Source organism: Lepisma saccharinum, chromosome 16 (genome assembly GCF_977018435.1).
Source record: "Lepisma saccharinum chromosome 16, izLepSacc3.1, whole genome shotgun sequence".
In the NCBI taxonomy this organism is placed as follows: domain Eukaryota; kingdom Metazoa; phylum Arthropoda; class Insecta; order Zygentoma; family Lepismatidae; genus Lepisma; species Lepisma saccharinum.
The window spans coordinates 38,276,387-38,300,245 of record NC_139244.1 but is presented as its reverse complement, the minus strand read 5'-3'; the positions used below and the strand labels follow the sequence as shown (position 1 = coordinate 38,300,245).

The 23,859-nt window shown below is 39.9% G+C and overlaps 1 protein-coding gene across 3 annotated transcripts; it reads right to left on the bottom strand.

Annotated features, from left to right (window-relative positions):
- Positions 1-1,363: 1,363 nt before the first annotated feature.
- Positions 1,364-17,961, bottom strand: LOC146000409 (serine protease inhibitor-like). 3 transcript variants are annotated; one of them, XM_083138008.1, is made up of 2 exons: positions 17,784-17,961; positions 1,364-4,182 (listed from the first exon to the last, which is right to left on the bottom strand). In XM_083138008.1, the coding sequence occupies exon 2, from the start codon at positions 4,179-4,181 to the stop codon at positions 2,325-2,327; it is 1,857 nt and encodes a 618-aa protein (XP_082994134.1). In that variant the 5' UTR covers position 4,182; positions 17,784-17,961; the 3' UTR covers positions 1,364-2,324. The 3 variants fall into 3 exon arrangements, with proteins under 3 accessions (XP_082994134.1, XP_082994132.1, XP_082994131.1); XM_083138006.1 differs by lacking the exon at positions 17,784-17,961 and adding an exon at positions 11,120-11,319; XM_083138005.1 differs by lacking the exon at positions 17,784-17,961 and adding an exon at positions 10,988-11,110.
- Between the last annotated feature and the right edge of the window lie 5,898 nt (positions 17,962-23,859).

The following is a 23,859-nucleotide window of genomic DNA, read 5'->3' as shown; positions in this document are numbered from 1 at the left end:
TGGTCCACAGACATGGTGTCCTCGTGTTGCACAACAATGCTCGCCCACATGTCGCACAAAGGACGGTGCACTCTCTCCATGAGTTGCAATATGAAACCCTTCCTCATCCAGCATATTCTCCAGACCTCTCTTCCATTGACTACCATCACTTCTGGCATCTCGATCACTTCCTCACAGGGAAGACCTTCGCTAATGATCGGGCGGTGCAACATGCTGTTGAGGACATCTTTGCGTCGCAGACTCCAGACTTCTTTCGCCATGGAATCCAATTGTTGGCTGAGAAATGACAAAAGTGTATGGCTGCAGACGGCGACTATTTTGATTAACCAGGTATTGTAGTTTTGATTTTTTTGGCCTTTGGCAATGACGCACCTGGGCCGGACATTTCATTCGCACCAACCCAATAAGTGATGACGTCAGAGGACCTCGTGTCTGTGGAGAGGACGTTTTCAAATCCGTGACGTATGAGGTGAATTTCAGCGGTGTTTGAAGGCGTGTTTCTCGAGAACCAAAACAAAATCGCCGAGATATTTTGCACATCTCATGTTTGTGTCATTCTCTAAAATGAATGGATTTAAAACGTTTTTCATGTCAAAGTGGAAATGTCCATTTACAATATTTGTGTTTCCATTTCAGGAATTTATTACATGGATGTAGCATAAAGGGCTTAAATTACGTCCCCTGTTTGTTTATGGTTATTGTTTTTATTAAGTTCTAAATGTACGAAATATCTTATTGTTTATGCTGTCTCCCTAGAAAGCAGCTATGCACTGTCCACCTTTGTAATTCCAGCCCCTTCTCCCACCACCAAAAAAAGTTATGCGTACGCCAGTGACTCAAGCAGTTGCTCAACTGAATTTGTGCAACATGGCACATTGACTTGTGGTACAGTACGAGTACAATCGGGTATTTCGACAGAAGTGTTGGTCGTTTCAAACTAATAGCTGGACGAAGGTGATTCTCCAGAAAATTACTGTAATAACTACTGTTCATGGTAACTCCCTTCGGTACTGTGTGACAAAGGAAAACGACCACGTAGTCGTAGGCAACAAGAAGCACCACTTTAATGTTGCTGGGTGCTTGTTCGAGCTTTCGCGGTCTTGGTGAATCAGTAAGGCAAACCACGTAACCACTGTTAGATACTGAAATGCCTCATCATCACAACCTTGGAAGTGGCCACTGGATCTAACACAAGTATGACAGTCTCCATGAAATAAATATTTATACACATAAAATGCAATATAATTATATATATAAATCATAAAATACATTTCAAATAATACTTGGGATGGTATGCATACACACGTACGTACATATAATACTGAAGAGTAGACAGTATAATAACTAAGATCTGCTGGCACACTATTTCTTAATTTTACATTTCATTTATTAAAAAAAAGTACATTTGTGATGTGGAGCTTGTGAGTTATCTTAATTTATTTTGTACTTGAAGGTACGGATTCCGCTTACATAGTCCAATTATCAATTTTATTTCCAGTGAAAGCTAAATGCGGTAGCTCCCAAACAGAATCATAAATATCATTCATGTATGAAGCGAGTAACAAGTAATTAAAATAAGAAAATTGGTGCAATGAATATATCTGTGATAACCACCAATATCTTTACGACATAACCCAAATACAAAACGGTACCTGACACACAATACACTTAAAACATAATTTGCAGTTTTAATGGATTTGTGAAAATCATAATGGACATGATTGTTGCAGACAACTTCAAATACTGTGTAGTGTGACAACGAGACTTTACTGAAATTATAGTTTTTACGAGTATATAACCTTATATGTTATTAGAAGGGTTAAATGTTATCTCGTGGTTATTTCTACAAAGGAACTATATTGAGTACTCTGTCAATTAGACAATATATTTGATGTAGAGTCACAAACAGTAGGTGTACCAAAATAAGATTATGATGAATGTTCTCAAACAGGAATTGAAACAATAAACAACACACTTAAGACATAATTTGTAGTTTTAGTGGACTCGTGAGAATTTGTAACTAATAATGGATATGATTGATGTAAACAAGTTCAAATACTAGTCTGGCCATGAGATTTTACTCAAATTATAGATTTGTTAACTTTATATGTTATTAGAAATGTTTAATGCTATCTCATGGTTATTTCTTCAAAGAAACTGTATTGAGTTAAACAGTATATTCGATGTAGAGACAGACAGTAGATGTATCAAAATAAGCTTGTGATCAATGTTCACAACTAGGAATAAAAACAATAAACTACATAATTATGATGGAAAGTGAGCACGCGTCACTGGTAACCCGCTCTCTTGCATTCCCCATCAGCCTATCCTCTATCGTAGTCAACTTGCGAGTAGGGTCTCAAGATAGAGCCCCAGAATAGTGGGACTCTAGTTTTCATGTGCATTATTAGAAACAGGAAGGGTCTGTTGGCACGGAAGATGACAGAGTCGTTGATGTAGTCGATTGTGGTTGACGTCACGGCTGCCGCCTCGGTGCCAGTTTCGGTGACATCCATGACAACCTTGTGAATGATGTTGTCCAACGTGAAGGGGGATTCTGGTGAAAAGGAAGTGAGGTTGGCAACAGCGGGACTGAACAGTGTTTTCACACCAAGGTGCTCCAGTGGATCTTTTAACCTCATTGACGTTTCCAGAGACATTTTGGGGAAGACCATCGTAACAGGGTGACTCTTGGCGCTGGATACCAGACTCAACAGTTCGTTTCCAGTCAAACGGCTGGTTAAGTCGTAGAGTCCTTCCTTGCCTGGTTTGTCTGGCAGTACGGCATACATGACCACCTCACCGGTCTTGTATGGGAGACCGACCATGCTGCATCCGAGAATGTCGCTTCTTGTGAACGGCAAGTCTGTGTCACCTTGCATGTACTGAACATCTATCTCCTCGTTTGCGTCCACCTGGAATTTACCAGGTACGGTTAGTATAGAGTTAAAAGGTTTTTCCCACGCTCCGTTAAAATACAGAGCATTCGTAAGCAGCGTTCTCGTTGTAGGAAAAGGTGGTCTTGAAAGTATGGCTGCAATTTTGCCCATAGTGTGGTCGTAAACCCAATGATTTATTATAGCCATGACGTCATCGCCTTGGAAATCTAAAGGAATTATGGCGCTCTTGTACTTATTTACAAGCGCATCCTCGAACTGTTCTGACAACGAAAGGTTCTTCTGGATAAATAGCACGCTGGCGGCTGTTAATTCGAAGCCTTCGTGGTGGGCTTCCACGATGCTCAGTATCTGTCCTATTTCCTCATGAATTTGGTCATTGTCCTCGGAGATTTCCAGAAACTTCAGAAGTTCCTGTCGTGTTTCTGCACCAGCACCAATGAGCATCTGTGCCAGAGACTTCGTAAGGCTGAAAGGAGACAAAAGTAAGTTCTTGTCACTCTTTGGCTGCAAGGTCCCCAGTTTAAATGTTGCAGCGAACACAGCTTTAAGTGCAACTTGGAGATCTACAGGTTCAGGAGTAGACGTAGCGGTGGTCTCAGTTGGTGTAGGCATGGTTGTTGTTTGGTTTGCTTCTTGAGTACCATTGTTCACGTCTTGAGTTGGTTGAACAGGCTGGACATCTTCAGAAGGCTCAACATTGGAGGAAGGAGGTACTTCAGCATGATCAAGACCAATAGCCGGAGATTCTTGCACTTCAGGACTGGACTCGGAGGGTTCCAATGCGATAGTTGCGTTTGAAGCTGAACCTTGTACACGGTTATCCAGTGGCGAATTCTCAGATGGAATTACAGAGGAATTAGTGTCCTGAGGATGTTCAGGAGGTGGTGCAGCTGTGGTATGAGGCACCATCTGAGGATAATTCTGTTGTTCAGGGCTCGGAAACTTTATATCAGGGACATTCGCAGATTCGCTCTGCATGGCTGGGGTTTCACCTGAAGATGGTGCTATGATGAAGGTTTGATGCTGCATAGTCGGAGATTCTGCGTTTTCCTCCAGAAGCGGATATGACCCAATTGCTAGCAGAACCGGAGGCCTTTGTTGATTTAATGCTTTGGCATCTTTTGAAGGTGTCTGTGCGAATCGATGTCCTAAATTGTTGAAACTCCTTGATGAGATTTCCTCGTTGACTTCATTTGGCCAGGAGATGTCCCCCTCGTTCTTCAGAGTGGAAGAAATGACGCCATTGAGAGACACGAGCAACCACAGCCAGAACATCATCATCCTGTAAATATATAGAGATTTCCTTTACAACACCACGCACATATCGTGTCGTCTCAAACAATCATAAAGTACATTTCGTAATGAATCGATCATTGGGAAGCAAATTATTATTTCAATGTTCTACTTGGTGATAGTGTAGCATAAAAAGCAAAGGCATGGCCACCCGCAGAAAATTTTCCAAGAGGAGATCAGAATTGGAAGGTTGTGTCCACAAGTTGGATACATTGATATCATGTTTACACGTCATCATAAGAAAGAAGTGTTTTAAAGAAAGGGAAAGAGAAGAGAAACACACACACCACAAGTCGGAGAAAGATAAAGAAAGAGAAATAAGAAGCGAAACACACATCATACACAGAGGGAGAGAGAGAGACAGACAGGCAGAAGCAAGGATGTATTTAGGGTGGATCCAGGGGGCCGGACCCCCCCTCCCAAAGGCTTACTAAGTACAAAAATTAAATAATGAAAATATGGTTGTTGTTTAATCGAGGGTTAATTTATTTCCGCAAACTTATTGGTAGGCAAGGATTATATTGGGTTCATACGACTTTGAATGACAGTACCAAATAAGATTTATGCAAGATTTATTACTACTTATAACATCATGCATAAAATATTACCTGGAATTTTACTTTTCGTCAACTGGATCCAACATTCTATTTTGATATTCAATTCTTTATCTAATTGACAATAATTTCCTTGCCAGGGCAGCTACTTTTTTTTTTCAAATTTTTGCCGACCTTAACTATACGCAATCTAGATAATGAATATGTGATGTTACATCACTATCATTATTTACCACTTTTTACCTATTAATGTAATAAAAACATTAATTAATTTAAATATTTTAATTAATTTAATATAATTATACTTATTTTAACATTATTAATATTATTATTATTTTGACACAGGTTAGGATCCCCGCACAGAAGTGAGGAAAATACATGGAGGTAAGAGAAACATAGACGCAGCAGAGAGACAACGAATGAAAGAAACACAGACAAGCGAGAGAAACAGAAAGCGAGGGAAAGAGAGAGATGGAAGAAAATTACAGATCGACAGAGACTTAACAAGAAATAGATTGAAAATGATAGGGAAAACAAGAAACACGAACAAACAGATACTCAAACTGAGAAAAGACGACCCTAGATTAAAAAGAAGGCATAAAGAAAAAAAAACAGAAAAGAATATTACAAATAAAAGGGAAGGATGAAGAAGAAATGTTCGATTACTTCTGACTTTAAGAGGGGAATCAGGTGACCTCACTTAACTTTCGCTGCGGGCGTGCTTGAGTGGAGATACAAATAAGAAACCAAATAATCTCACAGCACAATATAACTCGGGATAAAGAGTCCGCTCTGTCCTTCACAAGTCACATTTTCCGTGGAAAATCCATGTCATCATTAAAAGAAATTACATTTTGTGTTACATTGGAGTTTGGGTTTCTAAGTCCACTTTATGCACAGAAAGCCTATCAGGACTGTACCAACAGTTTAAAATAATGTACGTGTACTTTACACATCTTTGTAACATTAAGTATCATGAGGCATTGCTAGATGTTAACAATTGAAACGACTAATATATTCTTCCGTACGTGTACTGATTGTGGAAGGGGTGCAGCTGTTTTGTATTGTAGTGAGGCGATAAGATCTTGCCCACAATACACGATACTTTTCTGTTCTCAGAAACTAACCAAACGCCATATTGTAACAATACAAGTATTTTCCGTGGGCGTTCAGAAAAATAATAAGCGCCTTTGTAAACTATTTGTGAACTGCTTCATCCGGTTCTCTTGGCTTAGTCAAGGGTCGATGACAAAGCAATACCTTTGCTTCAACAGAGAACTTTTTGCTTATTTCAAGGCCGGTTCTCGAGTCATTTAACTTGTGTGCAAGTTGAAAATTGCTTCTTCTTCTTTGAGCTTTTCTCGAGCGAGGCGGGCTCTGAAAAGTGTACATTAGTCACGGAGACACAGGTGTGTTTTTCGTACCTCCTCCTCCTCCCTCTGCTGACCTTCGTCTCTGTTTGCTGTGGAAGTGGAACATCGGTGACCTATCGACAGAACAATGTGCGCGTGGAACTTTTTTTTATCGATGAATTACTATACTCTGTCCCGGGATTCTTTGGAGCGAGCGAACGAAACCAGTCTCTGCGCAAGTAGTGACTCGAGAGGGCTCGACCAATGAACGAGTGAGAGGGGAAGTGAATGCATGGAGGGGAAAATTCGGCTGGCTGAAACTACCAGCAGTTAGGAGTAGTGAGTACTGTTTCGCTCAGCTCCCTCGCTTTCTCCCCTTCTCTACCTTTATACGCGGCTTTACTTCACAGAGTCCCGGGAGAGAGGATGTGTATAATATTACACACATACATACATACCCCCCCCCCCCACACAATATATATATATATATATATATGTGTGTGTGTGTGTATATATATTCTGAATCAACTTTATCTCCTATTCCTTGCACAAGAAAGTGTATTGCATTCATACTACGAGGGCCACTATTTATATTTTGAGCCTTGGCAACACTGATTGAAGTTAGGCGCGATTTGACGTTTGCACAGAATCGTCTGGCATTATTGACCATAACGTACTTCAAATGTTTTGTCAATAGCTTGATTTGTGTTGTTTATGTTGCCTTGGAGATTGCGCGACAACAATAAAATGGAATTAACTCGTGAACATTTTCGTGAGATGATTTTTTACGATTTTCGACGTGGATTATCAAGACAAGAGTGCATCGATCAACTTACTTCCACATTTGGCGATGAAGTCCCATCCTATGCCACTGTGAAACGCTGGTATAACGAATTTAATCGTGGCCGCCATTCGCTCACCGACGAGATTCGCGAAGGTCTTCCAAAATCAGTTGTTGTTCAAGAAAACATTGATGCCGTGCAAAACCTAATACTGCAAGATCGTCATGTGACATACTGTGAGACTGAAGCAACCATAGGCATTAGTTCCACCAGCATATATAAAATATTACATGATCGTTGGATCCCACACAATTTGACAAAAACTCAAAAAGACGCTCGCGTCAATTGGTGCAAACAAATGCTCAATAAATACAATCGTGGTGCTTCAAAAGACGTATATAAGATTGTAACAGGTGACGAATCATGGATATATGCATATGAGCCGGAACGTAAACAGCAGTCGACTGCATGGGTGTTTCAAGATGAACCCAATCCAACAAAAGTTGTTCGCGCTCGAAGCACATCGAAACAAATGGTCGCCTGTTTTTTCGGGAAAACTGGTCATGTGCCAACTGTGCCTTTAGAGGAACGTAGAACGGTCAACTCTGAATGGTATACAACAATTTGTTTGCCAAAGGTCTTCGGTCAAATACGGAAAACAAACAAACGCCGTCGAATCATTCTTCATCAAGACAATGCCAGCTGTCACACATCTCGTCTAACAACAGACTTTATGAACAGTCAAAAATCGAATTGATGGGTCATCCGCCGTACAGTCCTGATTTGGCACCCAATGACTTCTTCTTGTTCCCGAATGTCAAGAATAAATTGGGTGGACAACGATTTTCGTCGGCGGAAGACGACGTTGATGCGTTCAAAAACCATATTATGGAGGTGTCTCAAGAAGATTGGAAAACTGCTTTGACAAATGGTTCGAACGAATGCAAAAGTGTATTGACCATAAAGGAGAATACTTCGAAAAACAATAAAGCAGTTTTCAATGCCAAATTCCTGTTTTTTCATTGTTAGGCTCAAAATATAAATAGTGACCCTCATATATTTCCTATTATTTATTTAAAGTCGCTCACAAAATTAACCGTACGCCTACTTCCTCCGTGAAATCCCCCCAAAAATACGTATTTTTAAATGTATATATTTATTGGATATTCACGTATAAGTTTTGTCCCTCACCGTTGCCGTGCGGTATACGCACACTTTGAGAGTCTTCTCCGATGGGAGGGGGAGCGTAACAATCAAGGGGTCCCAGGTTCGATACCCGGGAGGCACATAGTGGTTCGGATCCCACTTTAAACTGTAAGTCCATTCCCGATTAGCCTCATTGTGCATAAAGTGAACTTAAAACATCAACTCTTGAGATTTCGTCCAGGCGTATGGGACCGGTGGCCAACGTGAGGAAATTGAGGAGCTACGACGAATGAGTGGCGTAACCTTGTCATGGAAAACCTACAACGACTGGGAGTTCGTCGTGCTGACCGCACGTCACCACGTAACTGGTTGGATGATCTCCAGCCTACCTACCGGCAATCGGTAGGTAGGCCCTTCCCCTCAAGGGCTGTCGCGCAATGGGGTTACTTACTCTTCATTGTGTTTGATTTCTGTATTTGTCTTTCTTTGTTCCATTCAATAATTTACAATGTGTTACAATATACTATGTAGCATATTGAGTGCAATTGTTACTTCGTCCATTACTAGAACAAAAAAAATGCATGAGCTCTAAGGTTGTTATTGTAAATCTTTTTGTTTTGTAAATACCCTATAAAGTATACCTTCATAATAATTCCATGAAAATGCCGAACACATAATTCCGACTTCCAACATTCGAAACTTTCCCATACTTCATTATATGGTACTTAGCGGGGAGGAGCAACCATATGGGCCACCAGTGATATAGAGAAAAAGGAGAGAGATAAACTGTGAAAGAAGAAAGAGAAATATACAGAGGGGAAAGAAAGAGAAATATAAAGGCATACAAAAATGGAGAAAGAAAGAGAGAAGGAGGTGGAGGAACAGGACGGAGAAAGATAAATAAGAGAGAAACAGAAAGATAGGAAGAAATAGAGTATGAAAGTGAAAGACAGAAGAAAAAAGAAAAATAATCTGTGTAAGAAGAGAGCTAGACAAAGAAAAGTAGAGAGTATTGAAAGTGTGTGTGTGTGTGTGTGAGAGAGAGAGAGAGAGAGAGAGAGAGAAAGAAAGGTGGGAAGAAGAAAACAAAGAGGGAATGGATTGATTGATTTACTTTATTCTTACTTCCCTTTTCTGCTACTTTTGGGTAATCCCGAAGATGAGGATGAGTGATATGAAATTGATGAAGGGACAATCACAAAGAATACCCATGCCCAGGCCGGGGTTCGAAACCGGGTCCTCTGGCGTCGTTGCGCGCTGTGATAACAACTCTGCGAAAGAGAGATAATTGCAAGAAGATAATCTTCGCAAATCCAATCCTATCCGGTAACGGGACCTCCCCGATGGCTCAGTGGTACCGTCTTAGCTTTGTAATCGAGGTGTTCCCGGGTTCGATACCCGGTGGAGGCATATAGTGGTTCGGATCCCACTTTAAACTGTAGGTCCACAGCCTTACTGTGCATAAAGTGGACTTAAAACATCAATTCAAAAACTATCCGGTAACGCCGTTGATAAATCGTGATTAACAAGTCATTTGTAATAAATAACTCTTGCGAATAATGAGTTTCAGGCTCTTGTCACTTACAGATTTCTTCAAAGGATTCAATTTGATTATGTGGTATTCCTGTATCTGCTGCTGTTAACCCTGGAATGTTGCCACTGACAAATAGGAAAATCCCATCCATCAGAGCTTTCTGTATATGTTCCGAAGACCTGAATGGCAGCGAAAAATAAGCTGATTTAAAGTAGCTTCTTTGTTTGTCCTGCCGTATTGTTTGTCTTTAAGCGATAAGCTAAACACAGAGAATGAGGTCCATTATTGCTCCTGCTATCTGCTTTTTTAATGCCCCGACTGAGTCCTGTTTTCGTCACGTACTTCTCCCTCACACAGGCTATAACTGGCTAGAATTTCATAATAGGGGAAAGGGGAGGGGGAGGATAACATGGTGGGTTTCTCCAAAGCAACATCACATGTTTTGTTTGAGATGTACTGGTGCGCTTTACAAACTGAATTACAAACATAACATTATTAGTAGTAAATATTTTTAACTTACACAATGTGGTTTCATAGTTGTTAACATTGTTATTATTAGTAGTAGTATTTAATAGTATTATATATAACCAGTTATGCACAGTTAACGTACAGCACTGACTAATGCGAGTGCGAATCTTCAGGAAGTTAAAATTTAAGAAAAAATAATTGATTCACTCACGCCAACAAAAGCACATTCACCCTGTCAAAAGAGCTCCCAAACTTCCTTTTCGAAATTTGATTGCTTGATTTGGTTCATTTTACTTCGCTTTTCTGCCACTTTTGGCTAATCACGAAGATGAGGATGAGTGATAATATGTTGAAATTGATGAAGAGACAATCACAAAGAACAGCCATGCCCAGGCTGGGATTCGAACCCGAGACCTCTGACGTTGAAGCGTGCTGTGATAACCATTCCGCCACTGAGGCCGGCTCTCGAAATTTGAGTTTCGTCTCAAGTGTCTCACAATATAATAATAATTATCATTTTGTTGTTATAACGAAGGAGTCATTGTGTTACGTTAGGTTCTGTACAGATAAGACACAACAAATTAATGTTAAATAAAGCTAAATTAAAAACTTAATATTTACTGTAATTTTGAGAGGTAGGGCGAACTCTGACACGACTACACAATTGTGTACACACACAAATTTTGCGCCCTAAGTTTATCGATTATAAAAAAAGTTCTCCTTTTCGATACGCATACAATATGTTGATTCTCTAAACAAGAGTTCTAACGTAATCGATTTCATACCACGAATAAAACTTTCGGTTTGAGGGAAAATACTGTACAGTCTAAAATAACTACAGTGCATGGCTTCCTTTAAAAACTTTCGCACATTAAGTGAATAAGCACCTTATGAGCAATCACAATCGGCGGTAAAGATAATAGTAGGCAAAATAATTCATAATTCTATTTTCTTTTACCTCGTCTGTTTTAAAGAACGGAATCGTACTGACAGTAGAGATGTTCTCTTCAAAATGAATACGTAGATGGACATATTGCCCACTTTTATATTGGTCATAAACCTGGTCTCTTTTCTTGAAGAAATCACTCACATGTGTTTCCCCTTGCACATAAAGAAGAACATATCGTAGAAAGTTCTATTCGTCAGCTTCTGCTTCCGCAAGGGAATGTCGACGTAACACAAAAATGCTACAAAAGAGTTGCTCAGAAAACTAGAACTAGTCGAACTGTATGTTCACATATCGCTGAACGTTGCACTTGACTAACTCACTACGAAGTTCAAGACACACTATTCGATCGTCATTGTTAGATCTTGAATTGTCTTATCAATGAATGGAGTCCCATTCGCTACGCACAATCGGCTACTTGCATTCTCAAAAGAGTCGTAAGCAGGGTAAAAAATGTACACAAAGGTATCATTAAATTGACAGCGGTTTTATGTCGTGAAACGAGCCGCATGAAAGTGTAGCACTCTGCCCATTATCTATACAAATTAAATAATTACCTGTCATAAACTAACTTACTTAATACAACGCCGCACTTAATCCCTACTGTGGCATGAAGATTTCGCACAAGTCCATCATGAATGCACAACGGCCCTAAATTAATCTTTAAACATTACGTGAATAAACTGCACCGTACTAAATATAGTAAAATCTCGTTAATTCGGACCCCGATAGCCGAACTTCGCTTAATCCGGACAGGCAAAAGCAAGAAAAAAGCAGAATGCAAGGTTTTAAATGTGGCTAGAAATCAACAAGAGAACTTCCCAAAGAAAAGGCAGTCAACCACTGATGAAATTCCGTTTCCCGCAGACTTTGTACTGTACTGTATAGTATATTTAGGCCTATGCCCTTTAAATGCAAAATAATAAACGTGTTTTGTTGCTATAAACGGAGTTTTGATGCACTTTCTATTGTTCTTTTAGGTTATTTCACTTAATCCGGACTTTCGTTAAACCCCCCATTAGTTCGGATTACAGCGCCTTGAATAACGTAGTGTGGAAAACGACCCAAGAAACTGGTTCCCCGAGACGATGACAAGTAGATGGCAGTGCGATCGACACAGCTGCTAATTTTGTTATGAAAGTAATGCGGCTTAGTTAGTTTTTGGAATATATTGTGTAGATTTGTTTCTCTAGAAAGGCGGTAAGTGAATTGATGGAAACAGTTATATTTGTGGAGTGATTTGCAGTCAAGAAATGGCATTAATTTGGAAAGAAAAGTCAAATAAAATTAATAAATAAATAGCATGCGTAACACAAGAAGAAACATCGCAATGTGATTCCGGACGTCAGGTTTTGGACTGTGTATTAGAGTTTATTTTTCTATGTTATTAGAATATAAATAGTATTCTGAGAGATATTTCATACCGAGGCGACAAACCACAAATGTCGCTTGAAAGCAAGCAGTCGGAAATCAAAGCAGCCTTTCGAACCGTAGGGACAAAAGCTCTGACTGCACAGTTTCCTCAAGGAGATTTTACACCAAAGCGACAAACGATACGAGGATTTCACACCAAAGCGACACGGGTCATTCGGTCCAAGGCAACTTTCATACCGAAGTGACACATGTTGCTTGGAAAGGAGCCAATCAAGAGCAACATTTCACATCGTAGCGGCATGACGGGAAGCACAGGCCAGCGTTCGGTTGGTGAAAACCTCAAGCGATAAGTGTCGCGTGCCGCTTGTCGCTTTGGTGCGCAATCTCACTAAAGCAAGACACTCATTGCATCGCGTATGCGCGAACAACAAACCACGGCAACATGTTGCAAGCTATTGAGGAAATGGCCCAGTTTGAGCGACGCAGAAGCGACAAAGCGACACGTGTGGCTTATCGTGTCGCCTAGATCTGTTGTTGTAATGTGCGATTTATCGTGTCGCCTATCTGTTGTTCGCAAGCAACGCTTGCTAATAGACTGAAGGCACCATGTCGCTTGTCACTTAGTTGGGACCCTCATGTGCAATGAATGCTATTTTACAATCTGGAAGTGTGTGTCACTAGTGTGACAGTGTGAACATCCCAGTGTCGCTTGTCCCATTGGTTTGAAAGTTGCCTTACACTCATGTCGATGGCACTAAGAAAGTTTTGTGGGGTTCCCCTTGTCGTTTCATGCAATCATCATTATCATCATCGCCGCGATTAGTTTAAAGCAGAAGAAAAGAGATAAATATCCAAAATACAAATGCTTCAGTGTGTATATCTTTAAAAGAAATGATGATGATGATGATAATAATAATGAACCTAATTCATACACAAAAATTTAGTTGCCAAGAACATTCCACGCGTATTTTTTCTCCCGTATTATTAACGAAAGTATGACGATAACAGGACGTGGTCGACTGTCTAGAATGTTCGTTAATATCTTCGCGACCACTGTACCAAATATCATAGCAATTATCACATTCATAGAAATGCTTCATGTAAAAGAATCAGACGTTGCAGTGAAAACTCCATTTACTTCCATTATAAGCAGACGAATGCCTAGCACGTGTACCGACACCAGCGCCTCTAGCGGTATCATTTTCGAGTGGAACCAGCCTGAGAGCGCAGAAGCATGCCGTTTTCCACACTACGTTATTCTACGCGCTGTAGTTCGGATTAACGAGGTTTTACTGTAATTCGATGAATGTATCTAAGGAAGGTGTCACATGGTTGATAAGGAAGCAAGCTGAAGCGTGAATGTGGGGAAAATATAGAGCAAGAGACGGAAATACACTTCCGTTCAATAAGTTGGTTTATTCGACTTCGCTTTTCTGCCACTTTTGGAAATACACTTCCGTTTTTAATCTGACAGTTCCTGAAAGAATTGAGGACATTCACGTTGTCCTGATTCAACATTGGTAGGTCGTCTACCTTGCATGTATGTTGCACCAGTGGGCTATGGTTGCACACAGTGTGCCTTAATGACTGAGACAGGGATTAATCGTGGCGATGAGTGAAGTGATATCTAGGATTCCTTGAGTGGTTCCGTAGAGCCCTACACCAGGCCAGGGCTGTCCACGTGGAAGGTGGAGGGGTGAGTCAGTTAGACCCACAGCCCCGAGGCCATCACTGGGGGCCATGTAAATGACATACTTCCGAATGTTTCCATATGCATTTAGTAAATAAATTAAACCTGCTTTATCAGAGAAATAATAGCCAAAAAAATGACACAAATTATTTTTACCTTTCTACTCCCAAACAATCATTACTGTATGCAGGCACGTAGCCAAAGGGAGGGCTTGGGGGCTGAATCCAAGGGCGTCCGTAGAATTTTTCCACGGGGGGAAGTTATAGAAACTTTCATTATTATTATTATTACCATTACTACTACTACTACTGTTTTTTTTAATTGCATACATTTGCAATTTCCATATCATGTGTATTTACATAAAATTTGCATAACTGGATATTTAACACATTAATTCATGTAGGATAAATAGATGTTTTTATAGTTAGATAATAAGTGTAAAATAGGCCGTAAACTTAAATGTAACCCTACTTCAAAAATAATAATAATGATAGTTGCTGTAACTTACTTCCTGTAAGTCACAGAAAACAATATTTTTTGTTACAAAATATCGCTACAATTTCACCATTCGAATTTCATTAACTCTTTTAAGAAATCTAATAAGAGGAGGGGCAAGGGACACGCTGGCCCCTCCTTGCGGGCGCTCTTGGCTGAATCTCCACTCCCCAAAATTTTAGAATATTTCGTTGGTTTATATCGCTGCCGCTTAGAACCGCCCTCCGAAATGAAATCCTGAGTATGCAGAGAATATTTATTATTTTTTTAAATAACGGTTCTAAACATTCAATTCACAAACATGTACTTCGGCTACTGATAAGGGATGAACCCCCCCCCCCCCCGAAATGCAATTCTGGCTACAGGCCTGACAGTATGCTTTTCAATCCGCGAGATGTCATTTCATGGAATCTTAAAAGAAATGCTTACAATAAGCGGCATGTAAGTTCTTGACAATAATGAGCTCATATCAGAACATTTTCTTATACATTGCAAGTGTGATGGTCTAGTAAAACACATAAAATACATCTGACAATACAATGGTTAGCTAAAAACTCACAAAATGCAATCAATCTAATCAGAATTGTATTTCTTTCCATTATAATATTGTCAATTCTCCCTTACTGTTTAGTTTGACATTCAGTTATGTCGAAAACCCATTCCCTTTCCTCCCTGTACCAACTTATTTAAGATTACGACAGGTAGCATATGTGTTTTTTACACAACCATCGCCGCGGGATTTTTCACACATCAGAATCCTTGTGCAATCTATGCAACATATAACGTGAACCTCCACGATGGCGTAGTCGTAACGTCGTTGTCTTGTAATCAAGGGATCCCGTTCCGATACCCGGTGGAGACCCACAGAAGTTCGGAATCCCTTTTAAACTGAGGAAAGGCCAGTTGTGTTCCATTCCTGATGCATCGCATGGTTGTATTTTGAGGCACTACTCTCTGTCCGCCGTTAGGATAAGTCATTGTAAGCACATACATCTGGCTTCTGAGAAATGCTACTGGTTGTTGGAATGGCAGCTGTACAGGAATCTGGCACGTGATAAAGCCGCATCACTCAATGTAGCTGCTACATGGAAGTTGTGGGGCCTTATGGTATAATGAGGTATATAACTACGACCTCATGGAAAAACAAAACCAGATCTAATACACAGGAAAGGAACTACTGCTCAGATATCACCCGTGGTTTTGTTTATAGTAACTTCGTTCCCTCAGTGGATGGAGAATAGAATGTGGCAGATACCAACCATAGAAAAGTATCTTTATTGCTATCTATTATTGGCTACTAAACGTCGATTTCCATCTTTTTAGATAATGGCAACGAAGAGTATGAAACATTAACGGTACCAGAGTGCGAAAGTGGGAATGAATGACGCTTTCTCGTGTTGACAACGAAATTAGGGAAACAATAATGTAACGGTATATGCTTGATATTAACAGTTTTCGAATTGGAGGGGTAGTATTGCCATCTCCCCCTGCTTGCAAAATCTATGCAAGACATCATCCCGCCTGTCTTATCGTCACCATGTTAAACATGTTACAGATCACCCTCCCGAGCTGTATCCAAGGCTCGGAAACGACCCCCACCTAAAAGGTTTCACTTCACACTCACTGGAAATGTTGACATCATGCTCACCTCACAAATGATGGTTAGAAATGTTTGGCATCGTATATATAGGACACTTTCACTTCTGCCTTTAAAAACTGAACAACTAGAGTTTAAAGCTAGGTCTTAACAGCCAAACAGGGATCTAAGTTGGAATATTTTACTTCTTGACGAAGTATTTAAAATAATTAAATTTTTAGAGAAATACCTATCCTCATTGTTTCTTGTTCATAAAAAAAGGTAACTCTGCTTATAATTTAACAAGGCTAGTAAATCTCTCTCACTTTCAATTATCACTTTAAAGTGTTTAATTTTTAAAAATTCTCAATCACACAAGAACACCAACTTAAAGATGTTGTGCGTATGGTGTGTCTTATCAAACCATCTGCAGCTAAGCTTTGCCATATAAATTATGTTCGAACTGAAGAGAAACCAAATTCTAAATTTGTTCACAACTAGGAAAAGAGATTCCTCACTTCGAGGTCACGTGTTCTATCATATGCATGTTTTATTATTCATAAATAGTTTTAAGTATTAGATTTGATTTGATTATTATTTTACTTCGCTTTTTGTGCCACTTTTGGCTAATTTGCGAAGACGGGGATGAGTGATGATATGATTAAATTGCCCAGGCCAGGATTCGAACCCGGGACCCCCGGCGTCGTAGCGCGATATGCTAACCACTCCGCCACGGGGGCCGGCTTGATTTGAACGAGGGAAAGTGTCCATGTGTAAGGGCATGTCAAACGTTTGTAAACAAAATAGAAATATTGGAACTCTTCACTTATAATTACACAAAATGGTGTAAAAATGACAGGCTTTTAACAAATATATCCTAAATAATGCACTTTGTTATTGCTATGACAATTTAAATTGACTTCTACTTTTAAAATACGGTTATATATTATTTGTGTCTCATTTCTTCCACTTTCACCTCATCACAACGATGAAGCAGGATGATGAATAGATAATACTGAATGCACACTCGCAAAGGCAGTCCCGAATAAGGTAAGGGGGGCTGTTTCCCGCCTGAAACATGAATGTCGGCCTAAAATGATATATTTCACGCACATAATTTCATTTTAGTGACTGTGCGGTAATTATTATAATGGGCTCATAATTGCCAGCAAGAATGGTATAGATCATTGCAGGAACACGAAGTCGTGTTTTGGGAGGGAAAGATACCTTTGCTGCGCCCCACCGGAAAAAAAAATCATGGACACTCGCAAAAGGAAAGGCAATGGTTGCACCAATACTTGAACTTGGGACCCCACAAAAAGGAATTTCTCAAGTCTAATTTCTGTTAAATTTGAATACTGCATATAAACTGTATATCCATGTAGACAGTGCTCGATATATTTTTAAATTTATTTGTTTGAGTTTTGTGTAAAGTGAGATGTGCCTCAACCGGGTATCGCACCCGAGACCACTTGATTACAAGGCAACGACGATATGTTTTTTAATGTTAAACGTATATTAGAAGATATTGCATCATTGCAATAATAGCAACAAAGTGTACTATCCAGATCATTCTATTAAAAAAGTAAACTCCACATAATAAATGTAACTCGAAACTAAACACGGATCGATCTACTGCACTAATACCAAGAAGAAGAAACAAAAATTGGTACCCCACAAAATCAAGCTGGTCTCGGATGGAAGACACTTTTTCTGCTGCCGTGAGTCGCACACCAGTTGCACACACGCGTGAGGTTGTCAGCCGGAGCACGCGATGTTCACTTGTTGATATCTGTCCTGCTGATTCTTACTGCAGGTGAGAAGTTTTCCTGCTCGCGCGAGTATTTCAGTCCAGCTGGTCGGGAAATACCGGAGCTTCGTGGATGACGTTGCCACATTTCGTCACTCGGATGAGTCAAAATCGTGTGCGAAGCGCCCTCTACTCTAGGCGTTCTCCGCGGGGCAAACCTCGCAGACTTCCTTCCGGCACCAAATTTGTCAACAATGCTGCGAGGAAAACCAGTTTTCCAGTGCTGCCCTCCAGGATCTGTGACGTGATCGCGAAGTGAACTTTTGCCCTGATAAATAAACTGCATTTTTGCCACCTGGGAAGATGTAGATGAGAAAGAAATTTGCGCAAGGTCACGTGAGTGGACGAATGGTAAAACGGGCCATGGAACCAGTCTTCTTGTTAAACTGAGGAGATATATTTTACGTCACTTTTCTCGCCTCATTACACTAATGGTGATGATGACATGGCTCTGCTCGGTAGTGTAGTGGTAACATTTTCGCATTGTAATCAAGGGCTCCCGGGTTCGATATCCAGTGGCAGCACACATTGGTTCGGATCCCACTTTAAAATGTACCGGTAGTCTCATTCCTCCACATTAGCCTGTAGCATGTCCAAGGGAGGGTTGGTGTGGTGGGAGACACGAACTCCCATTTGACCTGAATTAAAAAAAAAAAAAAAGTCAAAGGCAGGAAAAAATGACAAATTCCGGTCCGACTACTAAAAATTGTGTACGTAACTCCCCCTTTCGAAATTCCTGGGCACGCCTCGGACTAAACTCAAAACAAAATTGATGGAAGTGGCATACAAAACAGATGCCCAGACCGGGACTCGAAGCCAGAACCTTGTGATGCGATGGTGAGTCGATTACCAACGCGCTCGGACACCGAGTCTGTAAGATAGGTGTGGAATTTGATTTATTTCCATTCATTCCAAAGAATTTCTTCATTTGATTCCAAGTAGATTTTCTGTGAAATGGATTGAGGTCCCGAGTTCTCAGATCCCGTGTTTTGAAGTAACAGTTACTTTTGAAATGAGCCTCAGTTACTTTAATCATGTAGGAAGTAAAGAAATTAATAATTATCGTATTTGCCCACTGTAAAACGCACTTTTTCTATTTAAAAATAGGTTTTTATTACATTCATTTCTGGAAGTTTTCTCTGTTCTGAGTTAGACGATCTTGCTTCCTTGCTGTGTGTGACAAAGAAGATAAAATATATATTCTTTCCTAGTTAGATTAGGTAAGCTTATTAGTTGAAAGTAGGCCTACATATAATGTAAATTAATCATAATATTCAGTGATAAAGCTTTTTGCTCACAAATGTGTACGAAAAAAGGGGGTCTTATGTGCAGGTGCGTCTTATGTGCCGGCAAAATAAGCAGGAGCGGCTCAAGATAAAATCTTCACCCGGGCGAAGTGGATTTTTACCGCCAATTTCTTCAATAATTTAAGTGTTACTGTTAAAGAACACGTTTATTGCAAGCAATGGCGACGATGAAGGGGGGCACGGGGGCAGTTATGACCCACTTCTTGTCACTTTTTACCCCGCGCTATGGCCTCTTAATGCTAATTCTTTTTATCAAGAAAAAGTAAACTTCTCAGCCCAGTTTTGCTTTTGGCGTCCAATCGCCGCTACTGATTACAGGTATGTATTTATTTAATACCTACACACTGATATAATAATAACAGTGACCTCAGCTTAAATCAACTAAGTTATGGTTTGCTGAAAAAAGTAAAATAAAATATTAATCTTCATACCTAACATTTCTTATGAGTAAGTGATTTGTGTCACGTAATATTTTTACGAGGGTCACTATTTATATTTTGAGCCTAACAATGAAAAAACAGGAATTTGGCATTGGAAACTGCTTTATTGTTTTTCGAAGTATTCTCCTTTATGGTCAATACACTTTTGCATTCGTTCGAACCATTTGTCAAAGCAGTTTTTCCAATCTTCTTGAGACACCTCCATAATATAGTTTTTGAACGCATCAACAGCGTCTTCCGCCGACGAAAATCGTTGTCCACGCAATTTATTCTTGACATTCGGGAACAAGAAGAAGTCATTGGGTGCCAAATCAGGACTGTACGGCGGATGACCCATCAATTCGATTTTTTGACTGTTCATAAAGTCGGTTGTTAGACGAGATGTGTGACAGCTGGCATTGTCTTGATGAAGAATGATCCGACGGCGTTTGTTTGTTTTCCGTATTTGACCGAAGACCTTTGGCAAACAAATTGTTGTGTACCATTCAGAGTTGACCGTTCTACGTTCCTCTAAAGGCACAGTTGCCACATGATCAGTTTTCCCGAAAAAACAGGCGACCATTTGTTTCGATGTGCTTCGAGCGCGAACAACTTTTGTTGGATTGGGTTCATCTTGAAACACCCATGCAGTCGACTGCTGTTTACGTTCCGGCTCATATGCATATATCCATGATTCGTCACCTGTTACAATCTTATATACGTCTTTTGAAGCACCACGATTGTATTTAATGAGCATTTGTTTGCACCAATTGACGCGAGCGTCTTTTTGAGTTTTTGTCAAATTGTGTGGGATCCAACGAGAACATACCTTCCTCACAGCTAAATGATCATGTAATATTTTATATATGCTGGTGGAACTAATGTCTATGGTTGCCTCAATCTCACAGTATGTCACATGACGATCTTGCAGTATTAGGTTTTGCACAGCATCAATGTTTTCTTGAACAACAACTGATTTTGGACGACCTTCGCGAATCTCGTCGGTGAGCGAATGGCGGCCACGATCAAATTCCTTATACCAGCGTTTCACAGTGGCAAAGGATGGGACTTCATCGCCAAATGTGGAAGTAAGTTGATCGATGCACTCTTGTCTTGATAATCCACGTCGAAAATTGTAAAAAATCATCGCACGAAAATGTTCACGAGTTAATTCCATTTTATTGTTGTCGCGCAATCTCCAAGGCAACATAAACAACACAAATCAAGCTATTGACAAAACATTTGAAGTAAGTTATGGTCAATAATGCCAGACGATTCCGTGCAAACGTCAAATCGCGCCTAACTTCAATCAGTGTTGCCAAGGCTCAAAATATAAATAGTGGCCCTCGTATGTTAGGGCTTACTTTGAAACTGCTCGTGTTTTCGTTATGAATATCACGCAAAGATGTTCACAACATTGCAAAATTTGCATGAACAAATTATATCTTCGCCGCATCTGCGAGTGCATTGCATCTCATTGACTTCGGTTATTTTAAGTCGCTTTTCTGTCACTTTTGAATAATTGCGACGATGATGACGAGTGCTGATATAATGAAATCGATGAAGAAACAGTCACAAAGAACACCCAGGCTCAGGTCGGGATTCGAACCCGGGATCAAGTGCATTGGGCTGATTCATGATCTTGTTATTGCAGGTTCCTGGTTCGAGTCTTGGCTTCGATGTGGTTGTTCCCTTGTGAGTGTCCCTTAAGGCCCGTACTCAGGTTCTTTTAAGGGGGGAGCAGACCCATAGGCGAATTTTAAATAAATGTTCTCTCATATTATACACTGTATATATATATATATATATATATATATATATATATATATATATATATATATATATATATATATATATATATATATATATATATATATATATATATGGGGGGGCTGTATAGGAGAGGGTGGGTAGAGAAATTTGATCATTTTGTTACGAAATGTTGAAGAACAGCATTTTCTAACCTATATGTATGCAACCACGTGACAAATATTGACAGTTGATATACATTTGTTTGTCAGAGAGCGAAAAAAAAAAATTGTATGATAGGGGAGACTACATGTGTGCATAATGCAAACAATTCAAATAGTCTACGAAAAGCAACATAGGTATGTGTGTGGGGTTGATAGATGAGGGTTCACACACATTTTGCAAAGTCCCTGACTTTTCCAGATATTTTACATAACTGTGTAATGATTTAATATGCTAAAAAATAAGAGTTACATTTCAACTTTATAAGTTTATCAAATGAATCACATTTGTTGAACATTTTTGAAAATAAATGAAAGAACCTTTTTATAAGCAATATTACCCAAAAAAGAAGATTGTTGGGAAGATAAAACGAAACGTGTTTCCGGTTACAAATTCTGCCAAGCAAGAATAATTTGTTTCCAATGACCTCAGTCCTAGCCTTGTTTTCCTGACTCCTCCAGTTGCCCAGGACTTTGGATTCAATGCGAACTCTATAAATTATCTGAAGTGAACGGCTAAGTGACTTCACCCTGGCAGTGTGTCTGATGGCATGATATTGTTTCTGTGGTGTATTTTCGCTTCTAGAATCTTATTCAACAGTAAAAATAAATGCTATTAAAAGAAGCTATTACATGGGGTTGCATACATGGGATAGAAAAATGGCATTTTCAACGGCTTGTAGCATCAAATTTTTTGGCCTTAATGTCTTCTGCGCACTATGAAAGTTGTTTGTTCACTGTTGTACGGTCACACCTCTCTGTATTTATGTTCAAGATAATTACAAGTAGAAAAGAAGAAAAGTTGCAGAAAAACAAATTCCGATTGATAGAATTGGGTAAATAATAATATACTTAATTTGAGTGTTTTGGACAAATAACAATAGCTATATGTTAAAAGTACTTCAGGCAATTTCTTGCCCCCAAAATCTAGCAACGATTCTGCTGTGAAGTGGATTCTCCATTTACATAATATTAATTAACCCTAAGCCATTGAGTGGCAGAATGGACATCAGTTGCAGAAAAACCCTGATGTCGGAGAAAGAAAACAAAGCTTTTTTATCCTTCTGCTCAGTGGTGGCGAAAAGGGATCACAGACTTTGTGGTGCGGGTGGACAGCTAAATGCCCCTTATATAGTTGGTTTTGTATTGCAGTCATTGAGGAACCTTTCTGACGTATAGCCCGGGTAGCTGACGGATAGCCCCACGAACCATACACGGATAGCCCCCAAACCATTTACGGATAGCCCCACGAACCATTCACGGATAGCCCTATGAACCATTATTCATGGTAGTTGACCGATAGCCCCACAAACATTTCACGGATAGCCCCACGAACCATTTCCGATAAGGTTAGGTTAGGTTTGGTTATGTTAGGCAAGCATAGTAAAAAAAAAGGGGGGGGTTTGAAACAGTGACAGGGGCTTATGTCATCAAACGTACGCAGCATACGGTTGTCGTAGGGCAGGCAAATGAAAGCAAAGGCAATTGTGTGTCGGTGCGATATTTCTCTTGAAAAATACATGATTTCCCGGTCAAATATATTCCAGGATGAAGGAAAGTACCTCAACGAACGTTGTAAACCTTGGAGAAACTCATTTCTGTAAGTAGTTTCTTGTGTAAAATTGAAGAAATGTGTCTGCGATGTATGAAACTGTTACCGAGGCAGTCTGCAGGCATTCTTCACACCCAAACACGTCGGTTAGTCTGGAATAATGAGACTACAGATTCCTCAGACCAGATGACTTGTCCACACTGGCTAGCCATGTGCTCTTGGCACCATTTTCAATGCTCCACAGTGCCCAACCCTGTGCCCGAGTGGTTAGCACATCGCGCTGCGACGCCAAGGGTCCCGGTTTCGAATCCCGGTCGGGCTTGGTTGTTTGTGAATGTCCATTCATCAATTTCATCATTTCATCACTCATCCCCATCTTCGCAAATTAGCCAAGAGGCACAAAACGCGAAGTAAAATAAACTAAATCAAATCAAATCAAATCAATGCTCCACAGCGTTATGCGGTGTCACCAATTGTTTAGAAATAGTGGCTCTTGCATAATTAATCGTAGTATGCAGTTCATGTAGGATAGTTTTGGTTGATACAGGATTCTGGAGATGGGAGTTCATCTCGGAGGTTATCTGGACACTGTTGTCTTGTACTTTCAGGCCACTGTTCATTTCAACACCCATCTATCACTATCAGTAGGCTTTTGACTTTCACCCATTGTTCTGCTTCGAAGATGAGGTCT

Bases quoted from the DNA above. Each gene is read 5' to 3' on its own strand.
- LOC146000409 (XM_083138005.1), bottom strand. From the start codon at position 11,085: ATGACCAATATAAAAGTGGGCAATATGTCCATCTACGTATTCATTTTG. The intron at 4,183-10,987 runs GTAAAAGAAAAT...ATATATTTACAG, and splicing joins CGTTCTTTAAAACAGACGAG to GATGATGATGTTCTGGCTGT.